This window comes from Archocentrus centrarchus, chromosome 10 (assembly GCF_007364275.1).
Source record: "Archocentrus centrarchus isolate MPI-CPG fArcCen1 chromosome 10, fArcCen1, whole genome shotgun sequence".
In the NCBI taxonomy this organism is placed as follows: Eukaryota; Metazoa; Chordata; class Actinopteri; order Cichliformes; family Cichlidae; genus Archocentrus; species Archocentrus centrarchus.
In genome coordinates, this window is record NC_044355.1 from 24,726,018 (window position 1) to 24,738,240 (window position 12,223).

Sequence of the window (12,223 nt, forward strand, 5' to 3'; positions counted from 1 at the left end):
AGCCCACCAGCAACTCTCTCTGTCTCTCTCTCTCTTACTGAGAGGAGGAAAAAAAAAAAAGGCTCTGTAAGGGCACGTCTAAACTGACAGCCCCGCCCACTACGAGTCCTGTGGTTTTGCACCTGCCTCACCACCCCTGCCACTGAGCACAAAACCTCCAGGAGCTCCTTTTACCTGCACTGCAGCGTTTACTGAGCCCCTTACTACTGAAACCTCCGCCGCGGAGCAACAGAGGCATCACCATCTACTGAGAACAGGTATGCAACATGCGGGCTGTCTGAGCAGCAACTGCAGCCCACCTCCAACACTGATGAAGAAGACGCACCTTTGAAAAAACAAACAGGGGAAATCGGTGTGGCCAGTAGCTGAGATTTGGTGAGTGTTTCATGTCAGGCGAGACAAATCCGACCTTGTCTTTGCCACACGGGGACAAGTAACACAGGAGACGGGACGTAAACATGCAGTAACTGGCAGCCAGGTAGGCTACTACGCAAGAGCGCTCCCTCCGGACCTCCGTACTGAACTTTACCCGCTGAGCTCGGACGCGATGGCTGCTGCTGCTGGTGCTGCTACTCTGGGGGAAGTTGGAAGTGTCTTGCACGGCATCGACGGTGTCGCACACGTCGGGTCTCATTTCTTCCTCGCGCCTGTCGGGGAGAGCCCGACGCTGCTGGGGGAGCACCTCATACCTGGGGACAGATTCTCGGATTTAACGCACCTCAAAGGGATTCTCAGGAGGAGGCAGTTATACTGCAGAACTGGATTTCATCTGGAAATACTTCCGGATGGTACAGTACAAGGGACGAGGAAGGACCACAGCCGTTTTGGTGAATACTAAGATCATTATTTCAAATATATTTCACTTGCAAAAAATATAGTTAAGATAAATAGGAGGAAAAGGAAGAAAGTAAACGTGCAGCAATGACATGATAAGAACAGAAATGTTTTAATCTAATACTGATTATTTACAAGTATTAATTGTGATAATGAGCTGCTGACAGAGTTTCTTTGATGTATTCTTTCATCTGTGCCAGGCTTTACAGAACAACTGTGTTATTCTCCTGCAGGTATTTTGGAATTCATAAGCCTGGCTGTTGGATTGATAAGCATTAAAGGGGTGGACAGTGGACTCTATCTGGGGATGAATGACAAAGGAGAGCTGTATGGCTCTGTAAGTACCATTTCACTTATTCATGTTGCTCAGATCTTTGTTTTTCCCGCAGTTAGAGATTTTTTCATTCCTCAGAAAATAATCCTAATGAATAACCGAGACGCATGTTTTTCTTTTTTTCCACATCATTTTGCAGAAGAAGCTCACAGCTGAATGTGTCTTCAGGGAGCAGTTTGAGGAGAACTGGTACAACACATACTCGTCCAACCTCTACAAGCATGGAGACAAAGGGACACGTTACTTTGTGGCATTAAATAAAGATGGGACACCAAGGGATGGGACTAAATCCAGACGCCACCAAAAATTTACACACTTCTTGCCCAGACCTGTGGACCCTGAGCGCGTGCCAGAGCTGTACAGGGATATCCTGGGACACAGCTGAGAGCTGGAGGCTGGGTCCAGATCAGGAATAGCTGCTTAAAGCCCTGGCAGGCAGTCGGGGAGTAGAAAGAAAGAAGAAGGGACGCAAGCAGAGATGTGGCCGGTCTCAGGCTGGCGGACAGCAGCCCGACCAGCAGGGATAAAGGCACCGGGGGGCCTCTTGTAGGAATGCATGGGCCATCATCTCTCAGCAGCCAGGAAGACAGGCTAGAATGTCTGCACGCTGTGCATGAGGGAGTCATTTGATTCCATAAAAGTACCTGCGTGGATTAGGAGACAAATAGGAATTGGAGCTGAATGGTCGTGGAGTATCTCCTCTGTTGGACAGAGATGCCAGCTGGTGTGGAATCTGTAATATTACAAGATGGTACTAGTGTGTCAGTCAGAGAGCCGTGTAGCTTGTTCAGAAGGACTTTGAAGGAATACAGTTTTTATCGTACCTGTGTTTAGACCTGTTTGGAAAAAAAAAAAAAACTAAGTGTAAAAGCTTATTTATTCATTTTAGATACATATATTTATGTTATATATTTATTTATTTGAGAATATATTTTTACAGTTAGAATCATGACAATATAGGAAAAAAAACACTAGAAACTGTACTATATAAAAACTGAGACACTGAACTGAATTGTCATTTATTCAGCTAGTAATAATGACCAAAACTATGAAAAACAATAGCAAACTTTTGAAAAGATTCTCACATCTGGCATTCATTTTATCATAATGTGATGACTGTGAATTACTTTTTCTGATACGGTGATTATAACCAAACTGCTGTTACATGTTCTCTAAACAGAATCTGAAGTCAACAAAGTGACAATATGAACAATAAATTGCTCAAATTATGATTAAAATTAAGGTGTCTTGCTCATCCCACACTGTGTTCACCTATTAACCGACTTTTTACTTTCAATTGAACTTGGTGGAGAAAGAAAAGGTGTACTTTACAGGCTGACTTTGCCTCTCAGAGTTTAAACATATAAACCCACTCACGCGATCAATGTTGTCTTTCTTTATGGATGCCATTATGCTGAGCGACAAATTGTAGACCTGATGGTTGCATAAAACTTCAAAGCCTCCCTCCTGAATGCTCTGAATGTAGAGGCCATGCAACAACATGATCAGAGCCAAATAAAATCTGACCTTTAGCTCAGGCCCTGCCACTTTAGCAGCTGTATAAAAGAAGAGGTCAGAGCGATAAGGATTAAGAAACCCCTGCTCACAATCTGAGAATTGTAGCCTTTGTTGTCATGTCGTATTAAAGAATGGAAGTCAAGGTGGCCAAGACATCTTTAAGAAACTCTGGTCTCTTTTTTTCAATGTGTCTTTATGTTCAAAGTATTAATTGTCTGTATTTGCTACCAATCATTTAGAACATCAGAAGAAAACTATATTGCAGTTTGTGCCTTTTCTAAGAAGCCACTATCTCTTATCTGTGCACAATTTCCTCCATGGTTGGGAGCAGATCTGTGTTGAAGCATGAAAGTTCAGTCTGTGAACTGTGGATGCGCATGTGTGTGTGTGTGTGTGTGTGTGTGTGATGGCAAGCCAGTGGGGGTGTCTTGATATGGATAGTCAACCCTGCTGCCAACTCTCTCCCATCTACAGAGTGATACTGTGGGACTTTCCCACCTGCACACCTTGAACATCAACTGCTGTCAATTAATGACAGCATCCCAGAGTCGATTATATCCTGCGCACACGAGGACATCCCCTGTCCATCCAGCAAATGCACGCAGGCCTATTACAACATGACCAAGAGCTCAGGTGTTTGTTTTTGGAAAGATAGAGTCCCTGCTTCTCTTTCTTTAAAAAAAAAAAAAAAGATGGAGTTTATTCCCGTTTTGTCCCATCTTTTCAGAGCATTGCCCTAATAGTTTGTCCATGACATTGACCTGCAGCATTATTTTTTTTTTATTCCTGATGTTGCAATACCTCCAACAAGACTAAAGTTTCAGTGCAGGCTTTGTCACCATTGCCTTTGTAGGCATGAAAAGGAGACTTTGTCCAAATCTCAGCACGTAACCCCCCCACCCCACCCTCCTTTTGACATTTTGAAGGTCATCTCTTTAAACATGCTGGAAATCCTTGTGATACCTGATGCCCAGAAGTGCTCTTTGGCACTTGTTAAACTGGTGTTTTTGGAGTCTACTTGGCCCTAAGACAGATGCTTTTGTTCCATCTATTCCTCCTCCTCCAGGTGGTCCGCTGCTCCTCCCTGAAAACACTTAACGCCCCTCATCCACACCCACTCTGGAGGGCCGTCTCCCATACTTACTGGACGCTTTCCGACTTTTATCACGTCCTCAGTGGCGGCCTTAAAGGGCTCTTGAGGAAAAGCAAATCAAGTTTATGTGAATGTGTGTGTGTGTGGTGGTGGTGGTGGTGGTGTGTGTGTGTGTGTGTGTGTGTGGGGGGGGGGGTATGGCATGAGTCCACAGGCAGGTGTGGAAGTCAGTGATCTTCCTTGTCTATCTTCACTGTCCAGTCAGGCAGTGCAGGTGTTCCCTCAGCACTCAAGCTCTCACACTCTGATCTCAGCCCTGCTGTTTGTCAGCTGGGAACATGACTTAGCAGCAGGAGCAGCGGGAGGAGGGTGGAAATATAGCTGGCTTTGTTGTCTGCCCCCAATTATCAGAGAGCATAATTTCTATATTTAGAAGGCTGCATTGGGGAAGACAGGGGAGGTGCAGAGGAGCTCACCTGTTGCTTTTAAGCTGTGGCCACTTCTAAGAGTGTGTTTGCACAGGGATGGTGCCTGCAGCTTTGTGTCACTGCAATCCTGCAACTATTGATTTCAGGCTCTTTGTTGTTTGTTTATTCCTTAGTAAATTGCCGTGCGCACAAATTATTAGCTGCATGTGTGTTTATAGGGATTACAGCAGAAGTGTAAGTATAGCGTTATCCACTTGACACTTTTAGGCTTTTATCCTAGTCCAGGGCGAGAGAGCAGGCGAGAGAGAGAGAGAAGCATTCCGGAAAAATCTACAGCCAGTCTTCCCAAATATCATCCCTTGATCCAAGCTTCCAGTCATCATTCACGTCTTGTGCCCTGAAAAAAAAAAGAAAATGAAAATCAGCTTTCACACATCCTGCATTGTACTTTCTTTGAGTTCAATTATTTTTAGTGTCGTAGCTAAGAGGACGTTGTGGTTTTTTCAGTTCACAGGCGGCAATTAGACCAGCATACCTGATTTACTGACACTCCACATCTCGAGCTGTCAGCTCCGGTGGAAAATATGCTCCTCTGTTTGCATCTCCATGGAGACATTAGTAGAAAACAGCCATGTTTAGGTGTTGTGCGCTTCAAAAACGAGAAGAAGCCGGGGAACATTTCTGCAGAGTTTAGACACTCAGTTAACAAGGCACGAACAGTGCCGCTGACTGACAGCGTTTGACTGAAGGGATGTGAACACACAGTTCCTGGAGGAGGCTGAAGAATCTGAGCTGACATAACAAATACACAGCTGCCATGTGTGGCATCTAAGAGAGTAAACATAGTACACAGAGATCAGTGGGTATAGATAAAGTTATATAGTGCATATGATGTCCTGTAATTATCATATATATGCAGATAACAAGGTTTTGACATGTGATAAATCAATAAACCGCTTTTGCATTCTCTACAATATGAAATGCACTGAAACCTTTTCCTCTGGAGTTGTGCTGCGCAGATATTACACACTTAATGTTGTAACAGTGATGCTAAATGCGCCACTGTGCCAATAGCCAGTCAACAGCTTGGTCTCCTGTTTGGTGGGGTCCAGCTGATTCCTTTTGTCTCTGTAAATAACAGTCTGCTCCATGCTGAAGCAAAGTTAACAAGAAGATCGAGAGTGAACCAAAGAAATCAGGATGCAACCAAAACAATGAGCTGAAAGATGTTAAAACCGCGTGCAGAGCTGAAGGGAACAGGAGTGGCAGCTTTGATATTACAAGTAGGAATTTTATCTGTTGTTCATATAAAATGTTAGCTAATGCAGCTTTAATTAATCTGTTATTACGTTACAATACTTTGTGTTAGTTTATTACTTACAAAGGAGATATGGTGTGCATGCTTCTGGTTAAATGTTTGTACTTTTACCTGTTTTACATTCCGAATGCTGGAACTAAAAGAGTTTTTAACAGATTGAAGATTACAGCTGTAGACAAAAAAGAATTATGAGAGCATCTCTTTGATAAGTTACACAATAACTAAGTTTTTTTTTCTCTTCATGTCCACCAGCTTGCTCTAAAGAGGCCCCTCACATCTGCTGACCAAACCAGTGTGTGTGTGTGTGTGTGTGTGTGTGTGTGTGTGTCCCTCCGGAGCAGCCATGTCACCCCTTCCTCTGGCCCATGTGTCCGTACTACAGAGTCACAAATTAGGTCTTGACATTTCGACGCTATAATTGCCCCCTGAAAAGCATGAGGCATCAATTAGGCTCTCAGCACCATGACAGGTTATCCCTACAGGACATAATCGCCATGCCTGCTTGGCCGGACCGTCCCATCAGGGCAGATGCAAAAAACGCACACACAGTGACCCTCACAATATTCCAAATATGTTATCGATCACTAGTGGATGTTGGCTAATTTTGCTAAGATAAGAAATCAAACCAGCCAGTGTGGTTTGCCAATCCCATTGACATGAAATAATCTCTTTGAACTGATAGCAGTGTGGCAAAAAAGCGTGTGGAATCCATGCTGTGGGAGTGGCAGCAGGTCTGAGGGTGCCGCTGCACTAAATAACAGCACAGATCCCTTTGATTTCCCGACTCTGCTGCTGCCTGACAGTTTGTGCTCCCGCAGGGCGTGGAGATCTCTAGGGTCAGAAAATAGGTCAATTGGTTCATTTCCATAGCTTCCACTTTTAACATTCTTGGAGACTTTGGAAGCAATTCAATCAAAAGTGAGCACCGGCTAGCATTTCCAAATTACCAGCAGTCTTTAAACCATGCAGCATACCCATAAACAAGATGGATGAACCCCACAGAGAAATAAAATATATGACTGTGTGCAGCTCTGAAATGCTGAAACATATTAGGTATAATGGACTTCACATTCACTTAGAGCATTGTCTGTAATTGAATAAAGAGATTTGAATATAAGATGAGTGATGGGGCTTTCTAATCATGTAATTTGGGAAGATGGCAAGCATGTTTTAAAGCTTTATACATCGGCTTTATCAAAAAAGAAAGAAAGAAATAGCCACAACAATTTAGGTGGCATACAAATGCAAAATGGATCCATTAAATCTTTACCTTAATTTGACATTTTTTTTAACCAGTGCAGAAAACATCCACCAAAAACACACACTCATAAAAACAACCACGCATACTCTTAAAAATATATTTAAAAAACATACTAATTTAGACTGGATCATTTTATTTCTCTCCAGAGGGGAAACCAAAGTCTACCTGCTGCACCACATCCCAAAGCTGCTCTTTTGGATGGAGATCCGGCGACTGTGGAGGCCGTTTTAGTGCAGTGAACTCACCGTCATGTTCAAGAAACCAGTTTGAGGTGTTCTGAGCTCTGTGACAGTGACTGTGAAAATAAAAAGGAGCAGTAGTCTTAAAATGTGATGCAAGAAAAACAAGCCTTCCTTCTCTTTATCAACAGATTACCTCACTGTGTGAAATCAGGCTTTCACTTAAGCATGTTTGTCTTGATACATCATACCAAGTGTAATTGTCTATTTTGACCATGCGGGCAGAAAATGCCAAAGTAAAGAGTCCAGCTATGTGTAACGCTCACTGGCTGGTTAAAGAGCAGTGAGATAGAGGGAGACTGTACTCTCGCTGCCTACCAGTGAAAGTGGAAATGTGCTTTGTTGCCCCTCAGTCAGGCGGAAAATTGCAAACCCATTTGTCATTGTGTGCCAAGATGCAGAGGTCAGTCAATGGGTTCCTTCATGACAAGCTTACGGAATCGAATGTTTTTCCACGGCCTCACCCTTTCACACCTGCACCTCCAGGTAAAATAACAAAACAAGGGGAGAAGGAGAGAAAAGAGGGCTTAAAGCGAGCCACATAAAGACAGGGGAGAGAAAAACGATATGTAAGAAGAATTTACCGTGAAACCCTGCACGTCCATTGGCCATTTCAGCTCATTTGAACCCAACATACGTTCAGCTCGCAGTGGCAGATGAAATGCCGTGCTTTGGCCAACATCCAAATCCTGGAGAATACCACTAATTATTCCTGCGTGTGACAACAGAACATTCTTACAGGCTCGAAAAGATGTTTTTTGTTTTCCTCTGATTGAGAACAGCAGCTGCTTGAATTGACATAACAAAAGCAACACTTAAAACTTTTCCACTGCTTGACTGACTGTTTAATCCACAGAGAGGCTCTGAGCTGCAGTGGCCTAATTTAAAAGCAGAATCAGGTTCATATCTGCCTTTTTTTTTTTAAACTGCTTTAAATCAGAGCCTGTAATCACTTAAGAATGAATGTGGGCAGCAAATAAATGATGAAATGTCTGGAGAAGAGGAATGGGAAGTAGTATGAAGACAAGAGCACCTTAGCCTGAGACGAGGCTAAAAAAATATCTAGAAAACTTCTTGAATGTCCTACAATTCTCTGGAATCAATTGCTTTGCAAATCCAAACACTTCACTAAGCTCGAGATGAGCAGGTATTAATGGAGTTAGACGTGGCACAGCAAGTCAGCCTTGTTGCCAGTTTATTCAGTGATCAAAGCATAGACTGTATATAATAAGTCTTAAATAAAGAGATTGCAAATGGAAAAGATGGAAGTGCCCATGTCTGGGATATTTTGCTCGTGTTTTTGAACAGTGAGAGGAAGCAGAGGCATGTTTTCCACTGGACCTACTGCAGTACTTCAGAATATGAAGTTATATAAAGGGCTCAAGGTTCTAGATGTAGACCGTAAGCTTAAATTTTAAAAATCCATTTAAAAAACAACACTGTAGAGTCTTGTTAGAATGAACACTATTTTAATGCACTGACATGTATGCAGTGTTTCACTGTTTCATTTGATCAGGGTGGAGCTCATTTTAACTGTCTCTAACTACAATGGGACAGATTTAGGAAAATATATTTAGACACCTATATCCCTCCGAAGCACACTGCACTAAAAAGAAAGTGAAGATTATTTCTGACAGTTTTTATTGTTTTTGCACGCAAGTCCATTGCATCTAAAGTTCTTGTTGCTTTCTGCATATGGTCAGTATAAAAAATGGGCGTAGCTCCTCCGTCAGAAAAATGAAGTCAATGCAGAAGTGCCTTAAACCTGCATTATCTTTGAAGGCCACCAGATGGCGATAGCTGCGGTTACTAAAAGACCTGATCCCATAGAAGTCTGTGGGAAAACAACTTTCTATCTTCACCTCTGTGAACACTTTCCTGAAGAGTTTATGGGCTCAGTCCCTCATTTTGGATCATACTGGCTATAAAAATGAAATTTGTTTTGTAAATCTTGATCATAACATGTTTCAGAATTGAGGATTATCTGTGGTATGCTCATTGGCTAATAACCTCAGACTGACAAGTGGTTAGCCAATGAGCAAGTGGGTTCACAAGTAAAAACACCCTTCCTCATCATATCCAGATTTTTTACACCAAGATGGTGACGGCGAAAACGTTAATTTGGAGGTCTTCAGAAACTATTGAGTGATGTCACTGCTGCTAGGTCCATATTTTACACTGTTTCTACTTCCTCTTTATGTGAGCTTTTGAATTCTGTGTCCTTAAAACCTCCACAGCTGATGACTGAAAGTAGTGTCCCAGGCATATCTAACAATCACACAAATCTCGGTGAGAACACAGCTACAGTCATACCTTTGGAAGCTTGTTTCTGCCACTAAAAAACAAAAAAAAATTTGCCATCCATAACTCAGAATTTCGAGTTAAGTATCTAATTTCAAGTTGCTAAGTCAACATTTCAAGAAAATAAATTGAAATTTCGAGTTACGTGTCAAAAAATTTTGTGTTAATAACGCTAAATTTTGAGTTAGTGCTGCCAATCAGGAACCTCCATAAAAGAGGTCATTTCTTTGTTAACCGGAAGCAGATATCACCAAACCATCCACACTCAAAACCAGGTAGCGACAGTATCAGTGAGCTAGCAGTGTATATCAAATGTGAACAAATTGCCTTCTGCTTTTTTTTTTTTTTACGTTTGAATGCCTTCTAGCAAAAAACAGCTGCATAAAAAGCAAGGAATCAATGTTTTCATGTCTACCTGTTTGACAGCTGATGCCTTCAGCCTCCTGCTAACAAGAAAATGACGTTCGGTCACGGAGCTTCCTGATTGGCAGAACTAACTCAAAATTTCGAGTTGTAACGCAAAATTTTGAGATACAGAACTCAAAATTTTGATTTATTAAGTCGAGTTGAGTTATGGAGAGCGATTTTGTTTTGGTTTTGTTTTTTTTTGTGGCAGAAACAAGCTTCCATACATACCAGCAGCTCAGTAACATTGCAGTTATCTAAGTGATGCTAACATGAGCATGCTAAGTCGTTTACCATGTTGACATGCTAGTCTTAGAGCATGTTTGCTATCTTAGTTTAGTGTGTTAGCATTTGCTCAACACTAACCACATGCAAACCACATCTCCCAGTTTATGAGAGTATTATTTTTTGCAGGTCTTTTCTCACAAATTATTGCATGAAATTTAAATGTTGACCAGACTGGAACATCTGACTGACCAAAAAACCACTCCAGCCGTGCTCCTTCCCTGTGACCTCAAACGCATTTTCCCACTGATCACAATCGTAACAAACATTTGGAAAATGACTGACAGGACAAACCTAACAAAAAAGGTCAATAATTACTCTTCACATTAAGCATTTTGAACTGTGACAGGTTAATATTTGTGTTGCATTCTTTGGACTTAGAAACTCATATTCTAAACGTGACGTTATCTGGAGATCACACTGCCAGAAGTACAAAGACAAATGGGCTGCAGAAGAAACCAGGGAGAGAGGAGTTTGGAGGGATTTGCATAGCCTCACTTTAAAGTGTGAAACTCTTTTTGCACTTAGATCAGTTCTTGTCGAGTAATCCTTAAGTTAAACAATTAAAATTCATTTTCCTTTCCCTTCTAGAAGAGTGTTTTTAGTGATTGTGAACAGCTTATCTCCTATGACAAGACTGCTCTGCAGATAGAGTAAACAGGGCTTTGCCATACAGTACAATAATCTGTAGCTCTTACATAGTTGCATTGTATAAATCACAGGGCTAAATGTGAACAAGCCCCGGCGAGTCACAAGGCTCTGAGGGTGCCGCTTGAGTCGCTGTTGTTTTGGAGAATTGAGCCAACACAGAAACCACTTCAGAGAAATCAATGTGAATCAATAGACCTGTAATCTGCTGCATTATAAATGCTACATTCAATCCCTAATTACATCACTTATGCTTGGTGGAAGTGTGTATGACATGAAAGCCGGGTGAAAGTGGATTTACACAACTGTTATCAGGACTGTAACCTCGGATCACATTAAAAATGAAACCAGACAACAGCCTGTGTGTGTGTGTGTGTGTGTGTGTGTGTGTGTGTGTGTGTGTGTGTGTGTGTGTGTGTGTGTGTGTGTGTGTGTGTGTGTGTGCTCACTGCTGCTGTGGCTGCTCTCGTTGTGATCTCTGGGAGTGTTAGCGGTGCAAAACGTTGTGGCGAACTTCAAACAGGCGTTGCAGCAGAGCTCAGATCCTCCTCCACAGTAATAACTTTGAGTGCTTCTGGAAGAAGGAAATCCCCTGGCCAGGAAAGGCACATCACTCCACTACAGAGGCAACGAGACGGGCGGTTTAACACAGCCAACCCACAGACTCCACCTTTGAATAACAAGGACTAGTGGATGGTACTAAACCAACATTATAGTAACAGAGTTTCTGTTAACTCAGACACAAACCTCTGCACATCCCAAATACCACTAACTGTAAAGCTGAAGCTCATTTATCTTTATAATTGTAAAATTGCCTTTGTATTGGGTTTATAGGATAAAACAGCATTAACTCATATAGGTCTGTAAGTCGTGTATTTATGCAATCTAAAATCAGACTAAGTCTATCTCAGAGAGCTTTACAGTCTGCAGATCATTCAGCAATATCTGGGTCTAATCTTAGAGCTCGCTTTAGATTAGAAAACCTTTTGTAATTCTAAACAAAAGAAACACTTGAAGAAGCATCAGGAGGTGCAACAGATATAACAGGCATAATAACATAAGCAGGTAAAACTGGATGAATGATGATTAAAATGACCTTAAAAACTCACATATGGAATTATGACTTATTTCCCAGCCTGCATGTGTGATCAAAACTCTTGTAACAGTATCTCTAGAAGACTCTTTAATGGGCCCATATCAATCAAAATCCATCCCAGCATGCTGCTCACAACTGCTGATTTCTCCTTCTTATCACAGATTCAGTGTTTAATCAGCAAAGCCTGGAGCAAGCCTTTATTTTGCCAAAGCCTGCATTTGTTCCAGTATCAGAGGCAACATGAAAAACCATGAAAAAGTTGCGACAGGTGATAAACCACAAGAGTTAAAAGAGACTGGAAGAGAACCCGCCCTTCAAAGATTGAGACTTTGACAATTACTTCTTGTCATTGCTCCTTTCAGAACATTTCTAGTTCAGTGAGTACATTATATACACTGTGCAATACCTGCGCAAGGTGTGAATTTTTCCTTAAAATGAACACGGCAAGTTGCGCACCCACCAA

General features: G+C 41.9%; 1 protein-coding gene across 1 annotated transcript; it reads left to right on the top strand.

Annotated features, from left to right (window-relative positions):
* The first annotated feature begins 547 nt into the window (after positions 1–547).
* Positions 548–1,616, top strand: fgf20b (fibroblast growth factor 20b). Its single transcript, XM_030739802.1, has 3 exons — positions 548–827; positions 1,068–1,171; positions 1,308–1,616. The coding sequence occupies exons 1-3, from the start codon at positions 548–550 to the stop codon at positions 1,551–1,553; spliced, it is 630 nt and encodes a 209-aa protein (XP_030595662.1). The 3' UTR covers positions 1,554–1,616.
* The last annotated feature ends 10,607 nt before the right edge of the window (positions 1,617–12,223 follow it).